Consider the following 22177-nt stretch of genomic DNA (forward strand, 5'->3'; position numbering starts at 1 on the left):
ACCATGAGCGTACTGGGTAGGCTGACGCTGTGGCGTTTAGGATGAAGATGAAGAGGAATGAGACGGGGAGGGTGTAGGGAGCACGGTGAAGGGTGTGTGGTGGTGGGAGGGGGACTACACAGCATTTATTTTCAGTGCTTCTCATGTTATATTTATAGTCAATAAGACACACTTGGCTCTCCTGTCAGAGCAGAGATTAGTGAGGGATGCTAGCTTCCATGGAGAGGAAGATCTCGGTGTGAAAGAGGTAAAAGGAGGAGAGCAGCAGCTAATCGGTGGAGTAAATGAGAGACTGATGGTGCAGAGGGAGAGGAAAGGTGAAGAAGGAAATGAAGAGAATGCTGATATTTGTCACATTTGTTCTGCTAACAGAATAATCTTTCAAGACTTTTTTTTTAACCCTGCATTATGTCAGGTGGGGCAAATTGATAGAATATATTTAACTACAAAAAAGATTGTAGTACTTTGAAAACTAATCTTAGATATTTTTTCTTGGTGTTCTGTGTGTCCACACATAGATTATCCTTAAGCCAAAGTATCAAAACACTGTTCATATACCTTAACACTTGTGTGGTCTTAGCCCGGTAAATGTCAGAGTTGGACATCAGGGAAGGCGGGGGTCAGGGGTTATCCTGTCAGATCGTCAGTTCCCAAAATCACACCAAATAAAAACCTAGACTCGTCATATAGCAGGAAGTCTTATCAGATAAATTGTAGCTAAAGTATGTGATAAACCAACAAGTAGCAGGGTGGGTATTCATTGTATCATTTATCAGTTATTGTGATAAATTTCTTATCATGATAAGAATTTTCATTCATCATTGCTACAATAAATTCTAATCATTGATGTCTTAAACTCCTTAAAACTATCAGGATTGTTAGGTTTACCGTTTTCTCCTCTGTTTGTTCAAACAGTAAATATCAATCAATTTGAAGATATGACTAAATGTAGTTAGTGTGTGCAGTTTAGCAACACAAATCTCACTTCATCACTTGACCAGTGTCCCAAAAAAGTGTTGTTTTTTTTTTGTTTGTTTTTTTTGGTTTTCAAGAACAATATTTATGTTTTTGAGGGTCTGATTTTTGTGCCTTCCTGTCACAGCCAGACAGTTATTTACAAAAGCAGTAATAAATAGTTCTTATCTTCACTTTTATTGTTTTTGCAATAGTAGCAAAAATTATCATAAAACTTTTAAGTTTGTATCGCCCACCCCTTCTAAACGAGAATGGATTTTTTATTTATTTTTTTTTCTGTGGGATGGAAAGTGATGCTGGAAATAAAAAGCACAAACAGATCTAAAAACATATTACTGGTACTTTTAGTGTCATTCTCTCTAGAAATGTTATGCAAATACTGTAGCAAAGAAAAAGCCCCTCCATATGTTATATTTATATGCACAAGCATCAGCTAGTTCTTCATAATTTCATAGCCAAAATGAATAATTTTCAAAGATTTTCAAAGAGCCACCTGTGGCTCCGGAGCCGCAGGTTGTAGACTGATATAAACAGACACCATTATTTAATCAAGTAGAACTAATTTTAATCTAGTGAACCACTCTTTGACAATTGAATTGCAATTCAGTTAATTGTTTTCATCCCTATATGCAAATCTGGCAAAGACAAACCACTCGAAAATGTAAAGCTTTAATCTTTTAGTTCTATAAAGTATCAACTCTGAGGGGCTGAATACAAGGGGAAGCCACATTTTCTAACATTTTTATTTGTAAAAAAGAAAAGAAAAAGCCCAAAAACTTCACAATAATAATAAATCATGTCATTTTGACTCATTACACAAAATCCAAACCAAATCCATCCCATTTGCGTTTACGGTAATCTCAGAAAAACGGCGTGAAAGTCTTTTACACAACTCACTGCAATCAATTTGGATGAAGTAACGAGTGGAACATTAAAACTTGTGTTCTGCATTCATGTGTTCAGCCTCTCAGCTGCTCTTTCCTGCATTCATAATCAATATTCACTGTCACTTCTCGTCCATATGGAGCAGGTCTGCACTTCCAGCGTGTCGTGTTGCAGTCCTGCTCGTGCGATTGTTCTCCTCTAACAGCTGTTATGTCACACGGCGCAGCTGCATGGAGATAACACGACAACTCTACGTGTTACCCAAGCTTAGTATCAACAGCACCCGTCCTGCCCGGATGCTCAGACTGTGGCATCTTCTCACTGTTCTGCAAAGTGTGGTTGGAAGCGAGAGGCTGAGGACGCTTCTTTGAGGGGTTTTATTTTGTTCCTACTTCTCCTCAGGCGGCTGTTGCTCTGCAGGAAGTAGGCTGGGAGGAAGTGTATCCCATGGACTTCTATTCCAATCAGAGCTTGGGGCCGTGGGCGCCCAACCACCCTGAAAACCAGCCGGCTCGGCCCGCTCGGAGACACGCCCAGGTGAGCACGGCTCGGAGATAACAGGAGGGAAAAAAATGAGTAAATAAATAAAATAAAAAAAACAGGATGCTAAAGATGGTTGCTGGGTCTAAATTTGATGTCGCCACACTGACACCCAGTGGCCCAGCGGCGGCACAACACCAGCAGGAGAAAACATCCCGTAAAGGTGTGGTTTTAACCTTGACCTTCATGTAGTTCCTAGGTTTTTCTGCTGTTAAGATTCAATTGGAACGAAGCTCTGTTAATCTACCCCACAGTGGCCATAATGCCTAATATTCCCACTAATCTGTCTGAGGTAGGTACTGTCACTGTTCCAAGTGTTAATGCTGTCCCACCGCCTGCCTGCAGAAACAAGGCACCGAGCCAGCCCTCCCCGCCAAGACTTGCGAGCAGAGTCAGGGCGCCCCCTGCGGATGTGAAGAGGGAATGACAGCCTCGTGATCGCTGCCGTCTGATTCATCTCATGCCTGCCTCTTTTTACAGAGAGAAAGAGGTCAGAGGGGAGGGAGGAGGGGACGGGGAGGTGGAGCGGATCTGACGAGAAGCAAAGAGAGAAGAGTTTTTATCCTCATTAGCAGGATTAGCAGCAAGATCTAATCCCTAATCACATCCCAGCAGATCAAACAAACTCACATTTTGACTGTATGCTTTATTTTTTTTTTAATGTGAGGGTTTTTTTCTCATAACGAAGGTGTTTATTTGCTTCAAATCTACCTGCAATGCACCCCCCACTCCCCTCCTCACCTTTTCTTCAGCACAGACATTTGTGACAGAGAGAAAGAACCGAGAGCCGACCTTGAGCGGCTCCGTATGGAATAGAAGTCTGTTGACGTGGGCGTCTTCAATCAAACGCGGCCCGTTTTGTCAGAAAGCGCTGTAATTTGCCTGACATTTCCCGAGCCACTCAGATGTTTTCTGTGTTTTTTTTTTTTTTTTTTTTTTAGTGGAGAGGGAGTTCTGCGGACGTACGGGCGGAAAAATATGTCGTCTGGCTCGCTTTGCCCACTCCCATTTTCAGAACAATAAATCAGAAATCGGACCCTGTGAGGTTGTTCTGAAATGCAGCGCGCCTGTTTACAAAGCCAAGAGCTGCAAGTTCCTAGATGAGAGCCAAAGCTAGTCACGACTGTTCTCCATCCTCATTATTTATTGATGTTGGACCCTGTCGATAAATAAATAAAAAAAAAAAGAAGAAAATGAAAAAAAAAAAAACAACCCCACTATATTGCTGTTTTCGCTGCAGCAGTAACTGATTGACAGTAGCCGGCTGCGGCCTCAGAGGAAGAAGTTGTGAAACTTCCCTTACATCACTGGCTTCTGTCTCGGTTGTATAGAGTTGTCTTTTGGGGTTTATGCAGCCACAGCTACTAGCAGGCTTCTCTTGTCATATTCATCATCTGTTCTCCTCGGCAACAAAAAATCAGCGTGATGCAGTTCTCCCGCCAGTTATCAATATTTTTCATGATGCTCATCCCACCGCTAGTGGCAGATATTTTAAAGCGCTTTGTACTCCCCATCGCAGACTCTGTGATCCTCAGTGGAGGGGTCAGGAATAAATTATTGACCAGCAGAGCTCTCTCTCTCTCATTTTTTTTTCTCTCTTAGCTGATGTTTTATTTATTTTTTAGCATATTCTGTCAGGAAAAAGGAGTGAGTTTTTTTTTTATAAATCCTCTTTCCTCCCCCACATAAAGTGCGTTGCTTTTAATCTGAAGTTGAAATCAATAAAATATAAACTGATTTCTAAATATAGCTTTTGTGAAGCAAAAGTGTCTCGAGTGTCATTTAAAGGTCAAGTTTACTTATTTTACTTTTATGAACATTTGGAATTTGTACGACTTCTAGCTGCTTTTAACACCCTTTTTCATGTGGATTTTGTTCCTGAGCAAAGGGATTGAAACAAACAGTTTAGAGTTATTAGTTTTTCATTTATCTCGTCCCTCAGTGATATTAAACAGCAGGAGTGAAAATCCGCCGGAATGCAATTGTTGGATGCATCTGTTCCTCGCGTGGTTTCATCATGTGACACTTATAAATATCAGATTTAATGTTTTGTGCATATTTAGTTATAAATTAGTTATTTCCCTTGAGCTTTTTCACATTTCATTTTGTTTTATTACAATACATGTCTACAAGAGCGTATTGGGGGGACATTGTTGGTAAAATAAAAAAAAATAGTACATTTCTTCCAAACACTCAAAAATTTTTGGATTAATTTCAATTTTTCTGGAAAAAGTTGTACATTTCTAAGTTTGAAAAGTCAAAAATTGTCTGGAAAAAACTTTGAGAATAATCTCAGGCATTTTTGACTTTTGAAACGTAGATATTTTCAACTTCAGATTCAAGTTTTTTGAGATTTTTTTTTTTTTTAGCAGATTTTTGTTTTACTTTTCCATGTCAAAAGTGTCCTTGTTTTTTTCTAGAAATTTTCTGAGTAAAATCAAGATTCCTTGAGATTTTCTGGTGGAAATGTACATCTTTTTTCCCTGCAGTGGCCTTAACATGCCGTCGTATATGTCAGACCAACACAAAGTAGCTCATATTTGTGAAGTGAAGTGGTTTTCAAAAGGTCTTACAAATAAAAATCTGATAAGTAAAGTTTATCTGTATAAAATGTGTATGATTTACTTCAAAGAATCCAGACTTCTAGCTGTAAATGTGTCCCATCTGTGTCTAATTTAATCCAGCTGTGCTGTGAAGGCCTCAGAGGTTTATTAGAGAACAAAAAGCATCATTAAAGACGAGGAACATGCCCTGAATGTTCAGAATAAAGCTGTGGTGGAGTCTACAGTAGAGTTAGGTTCATAAAGCAATATTCCAGGCTTTGAACTTCTCACAGAGCACTGAGACTTTGTTTTAGGATCATGTTCAACCTGTCATTCCACATTACACTGTAAAACAGTTTGAAAACCTTTTATTAAGGATCCAAGTTATCAATTAATGATTTGATCTAAAGTTGATTGAGCTTATCAGTCAGCTAACAACCCAGATAGCAAAATATGTTAATTCAATGTTGAATTATGATCAAAAAGATTGTTTTGTTTTTCCTTTTGTTAGGGTTGATGACTGATGGTGGATCAAACATCAATCATCCAATTCTAGTTAGTTGACCAATGTTGAAAACTTGTCTTTTGAGTCGGCTGACAAAAAAAAAATGCGATTCAGTTTTACATTTCAAAACTGAACATCATAAAATGCACTTTACTTCTGTTAGAAATGTTATTTGCATTCACTTTAATTCCCCAATACATCTCACACTGGAACCTGTTCGGACAGTATTTCTTTCCTGTTGTGGGATAGACGTCATCTTCTTTGTTTCTGTATCAGCTGACTCCACTTCAGGATGACCAGCGGTGCCCTCTGCTGCACAGAGGCCAAACTACAACACTAAATGGATGCGATTGGTTGAAAGATTGAACCTCATTTCAGTTTAATAAACCATTAATCAACAATTAATAATAACTCAATTAAGTTTTAACAATCCAAATCATGTATAAAGATTTATGGACTTTTTTTATGGAAATCTCAGTGAGTAAAGGTGATGTCTGGAAAATCATTGCTGGATAAGTGAGACCTTTAAGAGTTTGTCATATAACTTTGATCATTGCGGCCACACAGGCTCTGGAGTAAAGGAGCAGTCTGCTGAGGCATGTAAGAATTAAACCTTTGACTGTCCTTAAATAAGTTAAAGACTTTATTTCAGCTATGCACTTAAATGTTTCTAATGTCTTTAGGCAATAGATCATCTAAGGAGAAAGAAACTGAACTTTATTTCTTAGGCAACTCTTTGTTTCATTTTGCTTTTAGGAAAAACTGACCTTCAGTGTGCCGGAGATGTAAAACACAATTCAGGTAGTTAACAGCAAACATACCAACAAAATAATACCAGCAGTGTAATCTTCCATGATGGGTGAGCGATTCTCAGTATCCCTCAGGTGGAAAAGTAGAAGTTCTGCACCTTGGAAATGTATTTATAACCCATAACGTTTCTACATTTGGTAACATTACAGCCACAAAATTTTATGTTGTTCACTGGAATTTCATATGACAGACCAAGAAAAAGGTTTAGCATGCTTGGAAAGGTTATAAAAAGTAATCCATATTTTTTGTTTGTTTTGTTTAAAAGAGTCTTTGAAGACGCCCCTTTCACTGCAATTAAAGATACAATTCTTTTCTTTATATGTTTGACTTCTATACCAACTTTGCACATTTAGGAACTAAACTATTTGTTTTTTGTGATGTCTAGTTATTAGAAAATGTAACCACCTCAACTCAGACCCAGGGTTTATGTACTGCATAACATTTATAAAGACATGTTCTGCGATCACCTGCTCCAACAATGGGAACATGGATAATGAAGATATGGAAAGTGTTGCATAATGTTTTCCTTCAGGACATTATATCACACCTTCTATAATGTGGATTTTTATCTTTTGTTACTCGAGTTTCCTTCCCACATCGCTGTAATCCGTCTGTCATCTAACATCTCGTTGTGTCAGTAATTGAGTGACCACTGAGTGTCACTGTTTGCCTGCCTTATTCGCAGTCTTCATTCGACTTCTCTCTGTGGAGAGACCGTTCAGAGTGGACTTTCTTCTCTGACATAGTCGGTTTTCATCACTTACCCGTTTCCCTGCTCCCACACATCAGAGGAACTCGACTCTGAACATCACCGTTTAACAACTTAGACCTGTCATTTCACTCCTTTCAACTCTTGAGAGTTTGTCATTTTTGATACGGAATTAAAAAAAAAAGCCACAGCTGTTGAACACCGCAGGTCACAAATTCACCGTGCGGTTCTGAATGATTGCCTGCAGTCTGAAAAAAAATGACGATTCAGTTCATTCCCAGAGCAAAAGTAGTTGATGGAAATGAACCCATATTTATATAAATGCTTAATTAGCATCTATGTACATTTTACGTGACTCTTTTACCTGTAGGAGGGAAAATCACGCCGTCGCTCCCGGTGCGTTCAGTTGTTTGTGTCGGTGACTCAGAAAAAGCTGAGTCACTGCCGTCTCCCGGTGACCCCATGTGGTCAGCGGCCTTCTGCACATCAGGCAGCGTGATTTTAACCCCTTTGAGAAGTAATTGCAAAATACCAGCCTTTTGTTTGAGATCATTTATTTATGTATTATTATTTTTTTTTTTTTTATGGAATTGTGTGGTATCCATGTACTGAAAATATAAAATGAATCAGCACTTAACGCTCTTATCGAGAAGCTTTTTGTCTGTTATTTCAAATCTTAAAGAAAAGATATAAAATACATAGAGATATATTAAAGGATGAACAGAGACTTGAATATTACATTATATATAATAAATAAATTAAACGTCTTCTTTCAACCTTGTCCTTAGAAGCCGCATTCCTCGTGTATTTTCTTCAATTTCTTTCTTTTTTTTTTGCTCCTATCATTTTCTGGATTACAGAAAGCGATGTGTTTAAACCGGTCTGTTCTGTTGTCTGTCAGAACACCGCGCATGGCTGAGAAGCTTAGAGAAAAAGATGTGAAGGAGTAAGGGGTAGAAGAAAAAAGCCCCACACGTTTGTTTCACAGCAGAGAGCTTTGAATGCGCCATCGCTGTAATAGTGGAAGTCTGACGCGGCTCAGCAGGGGCAATTTCAATTTCAGATGAAGAGGCGCAGTAAGAGGGAGTTGCTGCGTTTTTCTGTGATTTGTGCATTTCAGAGACGATTTTATGGAGAGGATAACATACATCCACTGCAGGCCCATTTTTTTTCTGTGCAGAATAAACCGAAAAAAAAAGAAAAAAAATCTGTTCAAAGATAAACCGAACTGTAACGTGTATTGTTTAGCTTTCATATTCAAGTTTAGCCAAAACAGCCTGTTGCGTTTATTTCAAACCGATCTGTTTCTTTAACACTTGCCACATTTAACAGACTACAGCATCAATGTGAATATTTGAACAATAATCATGAGTAGAGGCTGCCGACTCTGTGTGTGTGTGTGTGTGTGTGTGTGGGAGAGAAGAAGAAGCAGCAGCCTGGGCGGCCAAACAGCAGTGGGGTGGAAGGTTGCTAGAAGGTTGAATAAGAGTCTTTAGTGAAAAAAAAAAAGAAATGTTGTAAAGAGATGACTAATTCTGCGTAGGAGGTCAGCCTGTCCCAGATTATCCGGCCAAAGTGCCACCAGAACACAAGCCTGTCACAGAAGTCGGCGTCTTTTTCAACATGTCGTGTCCTGACACCGAATGAAACTCTGACAAGATTAAAAGCTTTCTCCTTTTTACTTCATAGTGCAAAGTTTCTATTAGCCACAGACTGTATGCCATTTAGTCAAAGACAGTACATAGAGTTTTTTAATTTAAAAGGGAGTCTTTGGGCCAAAAGCAAAAAATGTTTAATCCAAAATTAACAACCATAAAGTAACTCTAGAAAGACATAAACAGGGTTTGACAGATATATAATACTAAAATTAACATACTAAGACTGTTTTATCTTACAATTATTTTCATAGCATTAAAAATTTGAACATGTATTGATTTGTGCTCAGTGTAACTGCAAAAGATAAAACACACCATATCATCATGGTTTTTATGTTTAACCTTTGTACTTTCGAAGAAAAAGAAATTCAAAAACCTTACGGAAAAAAATCTTTTTTCACTGTATAAGAAAATCAGTAAATGTACAAATGTAAACCTGTCCGTGCTTATGATGGTGACTTCTTTAACGTCCAGACAAAAAATTTTTAAACTTCTTCCCATAGAAAAATCCTTTCTCACACACACTTTTCAAAGTCAGACAGTGATTGTTTTAAAATTACAATCAGAACAACCCCCTTAAAAACTGGTTTTTAAGGGTTTTTAACTGATTTTTAAGGGGATTTAATCCTATTTACACATTTTTGCTAATTGATTTTCATAAATTTACTTTTCAACCTCATTCACAGACAGAACATCTAAGAGAATTTGCTTCTAGTTTTTTGTTTCAAAGTACGTCTATCAGGGGTGTCAAACTCCAGTCCTCAAGGGCCGCTGTCCTGCAACTTTTAGATGTGCCTCTGCTGCACCACACCTGAAAAGAATAATTAGGTCATTAGCAAGGCTCAGGAGAACCGATCTACACAGGGAGGAGGTAATTAAGCCATTTCATTCCACTGGTGTTTACCTGTGGCACATCTAAACACTGCAGGACAGCGGCCCTTGAGGACTGGAGTTTGACACCCCTGGTCTAGACAATAAATAAAACATTCTAGCAGAGTCGAACATTATTTAATCATTTATGGACTTTTTTTCCAATACTTCCTCATGTGTTTAACTTCAAACAGCATGAACTTCAATTTTAGAGTTCACTCTTTCACACACTATGAGGACGTTCTAATCATCTGCAGCCAATATCTGCTGAAGGATTGCAAAGACCGTAACCTTTTTTTAAATAATTATTTCTCATCATCATGTCAATCACTGGTATTAAAATTTCAGATGATTATAATCAGGCGTTTTTGTTCAATTTGGGATAAAGAGTTTGTGTCCTTCTTGAGCTCGTAGAAACAAAAGTTCTTTCACTGAAAAGGCTACGACCAAGCACTGCTATATCAGAATAATCAACACATCATTTTACACTCTGACCAAAAAGAAAACTGTATTAAAATTACTAGGAAAAAAAAACATCAGGTCTCAGGGGCTTATGATTAATTCTTTATTTAGAGAAAAAATTATTTTATTCCAATTTGCACATTCAAAGAAACTAGGTAAAATAGTCGAATCAGCAGCAGCTGTCAGCCACACAAATCTACTTCAAACATCAAGATATTCTCAATCTGATTTCACCCAACTGCCACTCAGACTCTTCAGATTTTCAGATGCATTACATAAGTCCCACTTTGACTCCCTGAAATTAAAAACATGCAGTCTTTTCCTCCGTGTCACCAATAATCTGGTTTTAGGTGTGTGTATTGCCCCCTAGCGACCATGGCTGTAGACTGTTACCAGTGGTGCTGTTGCTACAGTAACAATCTAATGCCACGGTTACCATGGAGACAGCAGGAGGGAAGAGGAGGGTTGGCTGTGGCAACCGCTGACGTCGACACGTTTGTGCGCGTTTGCGTGTGTGTTTCTGTGTGTGTTTGTGTTTGTGTGCAGCCTTGGTGGTTTGCGCGGCTCATCACAGTCACACTCTCCGTGCAGAGGTTCGCCAGGCGTCAGTAGCCATGACTGTAGACTGTTACTGTACTTCTGGTCAGGTTTAGCAGTAAGCAGTCTAGAGCCAAGGTATTGATGCTCTGACTTGAGGCAAAGTGGGTTCAGATCGGGCTTGGAGGGAGCCGGTGACATGCAAAAAGAGGGAAGTGCAAAAGGTCCAACCTTGTTTTATTATTTTGTTTTTTTTAATAATAATAACGGTGCCACACAAACAAATCAAAGGTGTAAAGTGACACGATGCTCAGAGCAGAACACACACACACACGCACAGACACGCACACACACACACCATTGGCAGAGGCCCTGAGGCTTGTCATACGCACGGCCAGTCAGGACAGTTACATAGCCCACTTGTTGTCGTGTTTGTCGTATCGATTTCCATGCCGGTTATGGATGAGTCAGCCGCAAGACGGGGCCCAGACAGGAACACAGGGAGACGGGGCCGAAGCCGGGAGCTTATGCAAGCCCGGCTGGGTATCTGTGGAGCTGACGTCAGGACATCGCAGTTCGCCCGGGCGCTCAATTTGACAGATCTGTCTGTGTGCTAGAAGAAAAAAAAAAAGAGAACAGAAAAGTGGCTCAATGAGGGAAGTTTGTTTTTTCATGAGAACATAAAACTGACCAGAGAAGAAAGGTTGAAGTGGAAATTGGTCGTCAGAGGTTTTCACCTTAACTTTTCACTTTAACTTGTTCATGATATGCAAGTTTGCATTTATCACCAATATAGAAACGATGCATGAACATCATCAATGTTGCTGGAGACGGCCTGGTCAGCACTCTGCCTCCATCATCTACCTACACTTTTTGCTATTGAGTCACTTCCTGCTTCCATTGCATATCCATGTGCTTCAACTGTTCCCATATCAGTTCATTTGTTTTGGTAATTAAACTTTATCCTTTTAAGGTTCAGTTTTTGTCATACCAAACTTTAAAGAGTAATGAAATGGAACCTCAGGGGCTCCATGTTACCCTTTAAACTTTAACCCTTTCCATTCTGTACAACAAGGCATTTTGAACCTACATTCTGAAATCATTGTGCATCAGTTGGGTTTTCTTTGTAACATTCATGAATTATCAAAAAAAACAACAAAAAAAAAACCCTCAAATCTCAATCAATTTCAATCTAGTTGTACAGAAGTTTCTTTAAATATCTGTGCTTCACCCAATTCCTGTATATTTTTGTTTGTAATCCCTTTTGGGCAAGATGTCTGTTACTAAATCTGAACATTATGACTAATGATCAATTTGGAGGACTCATTTAATCAGTTGGTCTTAGAGTAGACTTTATATAGGCCATAGAAAATTAATTTAAGTCCTTGGTGTATCTAAACGTAACCTTTGCGGGTATAAATTGACGTCAATCAACGTCGATTTGGGTAGTTTTGAGTACAAAACGACCAGAACTACAAATTAGATAATGATGGAAAGCATTAAGGTGAGAGTTTATTTACAGATACAAAAAATGAAAGTAGGAAGGAACAAAATGTCAATGTTTTATAGAAAGCAACATTGAGCAATTTCATGTTGGCAGACATCAATTTCCTTACCGTACACTTTGAGACGATTCTAGTGAATAACTTCGGTTGTCAAAGCGGCTCGGCTGGCGGCTGTGCTTAAAAAAAAAACTGACTAAGCGACCAAAACTACAAACTTACGAAATGGTGAGGACATGACCGTAAATACTGGATAAGGCGAACATGTGCTTTTCGTGAGGCAGATGTCAGGGAGTTTACAGCGTCTCTGCTACATTGTCAGACAAACCGGAAACTTATAAATTAGAGTGACATGCGTTGTAGCATGTTTAAAGATGATTGTATAATTTGAGCAGAATGTAAAGAGAAAAAACGTCTGAACTCTGAAGACAAGTCATGTAATAACGCCTTTATTGTTTGTACTATTAGCGACCCGCAGTGCTATGTTGTTTTCCCTTACAGTCTAAATCCGTCTGCTTTAGCCCACTTCCAGCACCGCGGACAGCGACACGCTGATCATCTATGCCTCACGCCGCTCCGGCCTGAACACGGCGTGGTTCCTCCACCCCTCCCCCCGGGACGCAGGTGGATTTTTAACATTTAAAAACTGAGGGGAGACGCGTATTGACCGGAGCTCATTGTGATTCTGATCACATCAACCCACATCCCCTCTTCCAGGAGTTACCTTCGGGAGTTTTTTTCCCCCCCTCCCATCGTCAGCAGGCACCAGGCCTCCCCTCTCTCCTCTCCCCCGCCCCTCCCCTCTCTCCTCTCCCCGGGCACATAGAGACGCAACGCAATGCAGGTTATGCACGCACACAGGCGGCTGTAGCTGTGTCTCTTTAACACTTTGCTGCCGGTTGATTGGAAGCTACCCGCATGTGCGCAGGAATGACGCAAAATTGACTTCACCTCAACAGCGCGTCACTGTGTCATTTGAACATGAAAAAGAGGAAAAATAAGAAGCAGCAAAAAAAAAAGGAGGCTCCGCTTGAGACGTGATCACTTTATACGTCGTCTTAGTGATGCAGGTTCGTTCCTTAGAAACTGGGCCATCCAATCACATCCGTTGCTTCATACAGCGAGTTTTGGCCACGCGGGGAATGTATGGAACTAGGACGTCCCGCGCAGACCGACGTCGTTAAAACTCTGAAATGCCCCCCACCCCCACTCCACCCTCACGCATGTCGTGATTCGCTGTCTTATTATCTGCGGACATGCGGCCTGGTTAACATGCGACCAACGTAGCCTACACCCCACAAGTCACTCTCCTTTTTTTTTCCCTCTCTCCCTCTCCACAGTTGTCACTGCCCATGTGCGCCAAAGTGACTCACACTGCAGCAACTTCTAGCCGCTGTAATCTACCGTACATCCGCGGAGTGAGACGCACAGGGAAATTTAGGTGATTTCACTAAAAACAGGTTACAGTATTCTCGTCATGCAAGGCTCGGGTAACGCATGTATTGTAAGCATAATTAAATAAAAATAACAAAATAGGCAAATAGAACAAAATATAACTTACCTTTTTTTAAACAAAAAATCTTCACCGGTCCAGCGGAGGTTTTAATGATTTACGCCTCGATCAAACTCTTAAAATAACCCGACTTCCTTTAAAAAATATTTTATTTAAAAAATGCAAACAAAAAAAATACTAATTGTGTTCTATCTAAGCGCATCGTTGACGATGAAGGTTATTTTATGATTAAAAAAAAGAAGAAGATAAAAAGAGCTCTGATTCAGATTTCTTTCCAAGTCCCGCATCCGTTTTCCGGTATCTCATAAAATTCAGCGGGCTGCCCCGGTGATCTGCTCTTATAGACGTCCCGTAGTACTAGTAATGGAGATGGGAGGGGACACTCATTCATTCAGAAGCATCACCTACATGGACCATGTACGTGGACTCTGACGTCATCGAGGCGCCGCAGTCAACAGGAGGACGCTCAGGGTTCCGCGAGAGGGGGAGGCAAGGGGAAGCAGTGGGGTGGTTGTTTTGGGGAGGGGGGGTGGGGTGAGCGAAGGGTTGCTGGCTTTTTATTGGGTGCAGCTATGCTACCCACTACTCCTATTTGTGTTTGTGGAGCACGTTTCAGGGCAGTGGAAATTGCTTTGGAGGTGTAAAGTGCCAGAAAGGAAGAGTGAGCAATTAAGTCTTGCAGGAGATAACTGAAAAAAAAAAAAAAAAAGGTTACCTCTAATTTCCCCTTTTTACTCTGCTAATGAAGCCATTTTTCCTCTGGTCATTATTCGGTGAATCAGTTCGAGTATTCTCAAAGATGATCAATGAATCACTTCCGTTTTTCCGTTGGAATAAACATCCTCGTTTTCTCATTAGTAGCTGTGGAAGTAATTTGTCTTTTCATTTTATGATTTTTGATGAGGCGCTTGGGACGCTAAAACAAGAAAACTGCATAACATTCATGCATGACCTCACTTGAAGGAACTCTCAATTATTCCTTGAAAGGGGATAAGTAGTTACATGTACTCAGTTACATTTACTTGCTTAACTTTTTTTGGAGAAAATGTGCTTTAAATAGTTTTATGACACACTACATTTGACTTTAACAGACATGTTTTAAACAAAATGGCATGAGCCACACAAACCTGCATGTTATGTTAAAGTGATGCTTTGTGTTCACAAGCATTTTGTTCTGATGTTTATGCTCTGTTGTCCCGTTTGCAGGTCAAGAGAAAGGACTGTTAACATAACAGTCACTGAAAGAACTTTACTTTGTTCTAACATACACATTACCTCAGTATTGCTGTTCTAACAAACCGCTTAGAGAATACAAATGGTTTGGAAAAGTGGTTTTTATGTTTAAAATCTCTTATTCTCTAATAATTTTATTTATGTGTAATATATGATTTAGATGACTTTATTTTCTTTTGTTTTACTTTTTAATGAGTAAAAATAAGTTGAGGTGTTGCTACTCTTAGTGAGATTCCCAATGGTTAGGTAATAATAAATGAATGTGTAATTATCCATTAATAACAGATTTTGATGTGAAAGTTGACTTCATTTAGCACATAAATAGTGGGCACAAAAGATTCTCCAATGGTTCATAAAGATGAATTAATAGTTAACAAATTATTAACAATAGGTACTGATGTCTGATTTCCCCAAAAATATGTTTTTCCAAGAATGAAACAATAAAAGAACCGTTAGTTAACGTTAATGACGACATTAGTTTCTAACTAATATGTTAAATCACCCAAAACTAGTACATTTTGTTTGGTTTAACAACAGGGGACAAATATTAAGGTAATGGTTAAATAATGCTGCTGATTTTAGATCAGGGTTAGAGGAATATGTTTTTAATGGTTAGGTAGGGCTGTATGGTTATTTAATGGTTAAAAATAAATCTTAGTTTAATGGTGACTAGTTCTTTACTTTTTAAAATAGTCAAACATGAACTAAACTTTTCCTAATGACAGGCCACTGAAGTAAATAAGATTCGTAGTTCATCATCAAGTCATAAGTTTATTAATAGTTCCTTATTAATTTCTTTGCACCAAGTCATTTTCGTGACTCTTATTAGTCATTTTTTTAATATCAGTTTTTAAACTTTGCGGGTCATTATAAGCTCTGCTGCTTTCACTTCCCAACTCCAACTTTCATTCTTTAGCTTTGTCACTAACAGCTTAAAAAAAATGCATGGATTTTTTTTTTTTAATTCTGTTCCTGTTTATTGTTGACTTTTAATTCCCTCTGAGTCACACATGAGCAAAAGTAATACAGCTTCTAATAGGAAAGCATCAAGCACTGATTTAGATTGTTCAGCTCGATAGTTTCTAACAATTTTTGTTGTAATAATCATTTCTGTTCTGAGTTACTGTCCGTTCATTTGCTGGTGTTTAATATCGCAGCAGCTGTTTATAAACACGGCTCGTAATTATCAAAAGACAGATGCTTTTTGAAAGATGCAAGACGGCGTTTATGAGGTAAATATTCGTCATCCGTTAAAATTATGCAAAAAAAAAAAAAATCTAAACCACATATGGCTGTTCTGTGGCCGTTTCTCTACCCTCACTTACGTCTCGCTGTCTTATAGGTGGTTTTCTTTCTTAGGCTGTCGATGGATGTTTTTTTTTTTTATATATGTGTGAGTGTACAGCCGAGAAAACTGCAGTTAACAGAAGAGGGAGGGAGCGACGGTGATGATTCACTAGTTTTAGTGTAAGCAGGAAAGTGACGAGGGGGAGGTGAACGTCTCCAGACTGGAGAACGGGTTCCACAGCTCCTGCTGCTACGTTGATGCTGAACGACGGAGAGACGCTGTGGGACACAACGGAGTCATGGGGTTCAGACTTCAGCAGAAAAGAAAGACAATTCTTTCTAGGGCTACGAATTTGTGTTTAGGCTAAATAAGTTTATGAAATATTTGATTCTGAGAGGAAGTAAAGTTCAAAAGTGACACAGATTCACAGCAGATATTCTGACGTTTATTCATTTCTGTGTTTTTAACTGAAGGTGACATTTCTGTTAAAAAAAAAAAAAAGCTTCTTTCTTTATCCTCCTTATTTCAGACCTGGTAGGCGTAACTTCCTGTGGACCTTAGTGAATGTGAAATGCGATGACGTGTACTGAAGAGGTTTTTTCCTCTCCAGTGAATTTGACTTAAGATTTCGACTAAATCTAAATTGCTTCTTTTTCGTGTCGTTATCGTTAATGCTTCAGAAATTAGGAAATAAGTTTCTGAACTTTGCCTCTGACAGCTGGTGTGAACAATGTCGTTTATCGTCTCTCGGTTTCCTCAGCCAGACCACAGCTCTTCATTTACTCTGCAGACCTGTTAACAATCGCATGATAAATGAAAACAAACTCAATCATTTCCCGTTTGCATTATCGTTCTTTTTCTCTTTCAATCAAAACCTGGAATGACAGATGTCTTCAGTCTAGTGCTTTGGTTAACAGAGACTTCATAATTCATTCTATGTATTGTTTCGTTTATTTATTTTGGATATTTAAAATGTCTTCCAGTTCCAGTTGTTAAATGCTCATTAGAGTTTAAAGCTTATTGATCTCTGAGGATGTGTTCTTCCATTATGTTCCTTGAAAATGGTCTCAAAACCACGTTATCATTTATCGCAATAACTTCTGGGACAATGTATCATCCAGCAAAGTATCCAGACTAGGCCTGTAGTATTTTCAGAATAGATCTAAGTAGCAAATATATTAACACAAATTCAACAAAAGAAAAAACTTTAGAAGTAGGGATGCTTGAATACTTTCAAGCCAAGTATTAGTATCAATAATCGTACAGACTTTTAAATCTGTGGCTTGTTGACTTGTGAAACCGCTTCACAGGCTAAATACACCACATTGTTCACGTAACAAATGTAACTTTTGTTAAAGATGCTGTCACAATGTTTCTTATCTTGCCACGCATCCCGTCATTCATATTTAGTGAAACATCAAGTCCTGTTGTGTAAACTCAAACCAAAAGCAGTGGAATAATTGTTAGCTGACTAATTCGGAAAACAAGTTGGAATACTCTCCTCTTGACACAACTCTTAGGTATTTGACAATGTAAGATGAGTGAATCGTCACCAGTGCAGACAGAACGTCTGAGTAGCGTAGCATATAAGGAAAAATCCTGCATTCAATCACTTTTCTAAAATAATGACCTAAGTCACTTTTTGCCAAACATGATTTATTTTTTTCCGCTTAAATAATCTTCTGGTAATAAACAGGTGTTTTTTGTTTGTTTGTTTGTTTGTTTGTTTTTTTGCCAAAAGTGATTTTTGGATATAACATTCATAGCATTTTAAATTGTTGACACTTAGATTCTATGCTATCAGATATGTAGAAAGACGGTCTGTTTTTGTGTTGTCATGAAATTATCTTGATAATTTGTATTTGCATTATTGTTCATTTTTCTTTCTATCTACCAAAGACTGGATAAAGTAAGGCTTCAGTCTGGTTCATTGGTCTCAACCAGCTCCTTTTTCAGAGCAGTTTTCCATAGCTTTGTATTGGTACCAGGCATATTCTGTATTCCTAAAATTAATCATATTGTTTTAAATTGAATAAGTAACCAGGCAAAAATCCTTGATTGGGATTAAACAATCACTTTGGTTTTCAAAAATTTTCTCTGAGAATTTTCAAATTTTTTGTTTGACTGCTTTCAAATTATGACTGAACCGTTACAAAAATGTCTTAAAAAGAATTAGCATTCTGTGGAATTTATTTAATCTGATCTAGTAGCACGATTAGCATAGTTGCAGGGATTCCTGCACTCTGTCTGTGGCTGAAAAACACACAGCTGCCCGTGATTTGATGGTTTCCACAAACGCATAAGCCAGGCATTAATTAGTCATTGTGAAACGGTAGCTTCGATCAGCGCTCCTGCTCACTCCAATGCCCCGACCGGCCGTCAGCTCTCCCACCAGGGTGTCATGAATTAAGAATGAAACAGCAATACGTCACTGGGAGTTCAATCCTCAGCGCACCTCATGTTCTTACGCTTGTTTCACCCCATCCACCTCCAGCTCCCCCCCGCCCCCACATCACCACCCCTTTTCACCCCCAGGCTGTTTTTCCACAACTCTTTGCTCCAGTATCACTATTTCTTCATGTACAGTGGAATCATCTCCAGCCGCTCCAGCCTCGGCCCGACGTACATTCCTGAAACCAGAAAATATGCATTTGCCTGACAGAGGAAAACACACACACAAAAAAAAAAAGAAAAAAGAAAGAGAAATGGAGTTGAAAGAGGCTTTAGGGAGCAATGTTTATGTCCAGGAAACTTATTTTACAAAACATTTGATGTATAAATCCAGATTCATCTTTGCACCCCTGACTTTTCATGTCTTCTCATTCTGTTGTGTGATGGTTACACAAGAACATGGGAAGAGAGAAGAAACACCCCATAGGGTTATGTTTCACCTTTCCCTCTTTTACACACACAAACACACACACACACACACACACACACACACACACACACACATGTTTGCGTGGCTATCTTTGTGGGGACTTTCCATTGACTTCCATTCATTTCTACAGCCTAAACCTTACCTTTACCCTTTTCCTAACCATCACCTACCTAACCCTAACCAAAACTCAATTCATACCTTAGCCCTAAATCTGACCCCTAACCCATAAACAGGGTTTCCCTTTGTGGGGACCAGGCTCCAGTCCCCACAAGGACCAATTGGTCCCCACAACGTAGTATATGTCAGGAAAATCGTCACCACAAGGTATTACAAACAAACGCACACCCACGCACGCACGCGCACACACACACACACACACACTACTCATCAGTATTCTGCTTAACTATTTACACCACAGCGTATGCTCCCACTTGACAGACGCTATTTTTCCAGTTAGTTTTCAGGTTTCCTGAAACTATGAGCTATAACTTCATAAGAGGATATTCTGTATTCCTAAAATGAATCATATTATTTTGCTTTCTGCTCAACAGTGCATCTCGATACATCAGAGTATCAACTAAAAATTCATTTATTTCATCAGTTATAGTCAAAATATGTAACTTGGATTTGCATGTCACATCAATTTATCAGACAAATAGTATATTTCAAGTAATGTTCTCTTATAAACTTTGATATCGATTTGAAAATAATAGTATTTTGGATCATTTTAATTTAATAATTTTTTTCTTATTGTTGACATTGAGTTTTTATGAACCAAAAGTTCAGTTTTTAGAACAGATATGCCTATCGTAATATGGTTGTCTAAAATAATATTTTTTTTAAACATTGGTGATAATAATTTATTGTTAACCAAAAGTTCAGTTTTTCAAATAATTTTAATTAAAAGAAATCTTAAGAAGACGTGATTCAACACAAAACATATTAATGGAAAGTTTAGTGGAAGGAAAAGGTGTCATAAAAATGATAATCAAGTAAGACCAATACCTGCATTGAGAGGATTGTGATGCAGAACTCATTCCAGAACATACAGAGAGGATAACAAAGCATGAAGTCTAATAATCAAAATGAACATTTGAAATTTATCACTCAGAAGGCAATTAAACTACATGTGACTTTCACTGTTTGAATTAAATAACCTTGAATACATAAAATGTATGATAATATTCTAAGTGAGTTCTTCACATTTTTGTAAAAGTATCGTGATTACTTTGTGTTTGCTGTCGACGCACATCTATCGGCCACAGCGTCTTGTTTCTCAGATTGATGTAGAACCCTTCTCTATTTTCGAACATCAGCATCGCTCATGAATCTTTCATCACATTCCCCTTTTTCCTCCTTCGCAGCTTTTTCTTTTTTTCCTACAAAACACATGCACACACGCACGCATACACACACACAAACACACACAGTTGGTGGGAGAGAAGAGAGAATTAATTAAACAGGATCACCCGAAGCTAGTTTTGATTCCACTGGACGTGATTGTTCACGCACTCTGTTTTTACAGGTGTGGTTCTCTGTGAAAACAGAGAGAGAGAGGGAGGAAAAAAAATCGTCCAGCTAAAGATGCTCTGCATGACGATGGTAGACCTGATTAAAACTCTTGCGCCGTGTTTCTTTGTACGTGGAAACGGGGTGGGTTCGTCAGCGACCGTTTGAAGGCAGAACGCAGCCGCTTGATCAAGGGAAAGACTTTGGAGTCCCACTGCCTCGCCGAGGATGAACCAGATGAATTTGGACAAAGTCTGCAGTCTGACTCAGCTCATCACGACTCATCCGAGCAAAGAGAACCAAGCTCAGCAGCTCGCTTTTGGCAAACACATTATGGTGGCTGTGCTTTTTCCTTTGTCTTATCAGTTCCTCTGCTCAATAAGCTGCTTGTTATGAGTTTAAGAGAGAGCAACAAGGAAAGTGATAAAGGGGCATTTTATAGCACAACGTAGTAACTATTATATCTTCATTTGGCATATGAAAAATGCTGTATATATAATTTATAACTTAGAAGCAATTTGACTTTGCAGTTTGATGCATTAAATTTGGGCCTCTGTCTCTTTGGGTGTCTTCACACCTTGTCGACTCGATCGGGGTCCAAAATTACAACGTCTGTTACATTTTCAGCTGGTGCGGTTCGCTTTCACACCACTGTGTCAAACAAACCAAACTGTTTGAAAAATCTGTTTCCCTCTTCGCCTGTGGTGGCGCTGCACCAAGAACTACTGAAGGAAACGACACAGAAACATTTGCACAACTTCCTTCTTTGCAACAGGTAAACAAAAATGGAGTAGCGATAGATTTTAGCAGTTGTAGGATTTTTCTTTAGTATTGGTATAAAACCACAAACCATTGGCATTAGACTCTCTTGTTTGTTTTACTTGTTTTTACCCAGAATGCCCCACGGTATAGTACTCTTCCTGCTTTTGGAGCGAACTCAGGGCTGTTTGCGGTTCACATATCTGTTAAAACCGAACCGAGAACTAGGCTTTTAGGGGGACCAGAGTTCGCTTTGTTTGTCTGCATCAGACAACATGAGCATGAACATGAACACTCAACATTTTACATAAATCCCCCCTTTAACTTTTTGTTAGTCCTCTGTAATTGGAGGACTAAAAAACAACATATGGCAGAAAATCTTGGAATATTTTCTGAAAGTTGCCACCATTTAAACTTCCATCTACCCAGCATCCAATGTCATTTCTTATTTCTTATATTGTAAAACTTTCTCGCACATTCCCAACTCTCCCTTTAAATCACCTCCTTTGTCTTGTACCTTTTGTTCTGGATGGTTCGGAGCCCTCTGCTGGTTGTATGAAGCACTACAAGCCTGAGCCTAACTGTGTTTGTCATTTTTGTCACACAGGCAGAGAATACAGTAGATTCAGATTTCAGCCACACTGCAGCATTGTATGTCCTGCTAAAAAGGTTGGATGCTAAAACATCCATCCATCCATCCATCCATCCATCTATCCATCTGTCCGTCCGTCTGTCTGTCCATCCTTAGCTGAGCTGTCCACACACATCACACATGACTCATCCAGATGACTCACCCCTCCCTCCTTCTCCAGCCCAACTCCCCCCTCCTCTTTCCCACACACACACACGCACACACACACACACAGGAGAAGTTGTTCATCAGCTCAACACTGACATCTGTTGGTGAGATGATGACTCACATTCAAAAACCTCATTATTATATAAAACGTTTGGATTAAGAGACGATAGATAGATAGATAGATAGATAGATAGATAGATAG

General features: G+C 39.0%; 1 protein-coding gene and 1 long non-coding RNA gene across 4 annotated transcripts in view; one reads left to right on the forward strand and one right to left on the reverse strand.

Moving 5' to 3' along the window:
* dph1 (diphthamide biosynthesis 1) overlaps positions 1 to 22177 on the forward strand; it is a 115945-nt gene that overhangs the window by 74135 nt on the left and 19633 nt on the right. For 2 of the 3 annotated variants that reach the window (XM_007554349.2, XM_016672643.1), the window contains exons 11-12: positions 2263 to 2397; positions 2746 to 4145. In XM_007554349.2, coding sequence (XP_007554411.1) covers positions 2263 to 2397; positions 2746 to 2838 — 228 coding nt within the window. In that variant the 3' untranslated portion in view covers positions 2839 to 4145. Of the gene's footprint in view, positions 1 to 2262; positions 2398 to 2745; positions 4146 to 22177 lie in introns of those variants that run through there. The other variant, XR_476424.2, reaches the window with a different exon arrangement.
* On the reverse strand, positions 10049 to 13970 carry LOC107836498 (uncharacterized). The gene is made up of 2 exons (XR_001662409.1): positions 13555 to 13970; positions 10049 to 11104 (listed from the first exon to the last, which is right to left on the reverse strand). It is a non-coding gene; the product is annotated as an uncharacterized LOC107836498 (long non-coding RNA).

Source organism: Poecilia formosa, unplaced genomic scaffold (assembly GCF_000485575.1).
Source record: "Poecilia formosa unplaced genomic scaffold, Poecilia_formosa-5.1.2 Scaffold63, whole genome shotgun sequence".
NCBI classification, from domain to species: Eukaryota; Metazoa; Chordata; class Actinopteri; order Cyprinodontiformes; family Poeciliidae; genus Poecilia; species Poecilia formosa.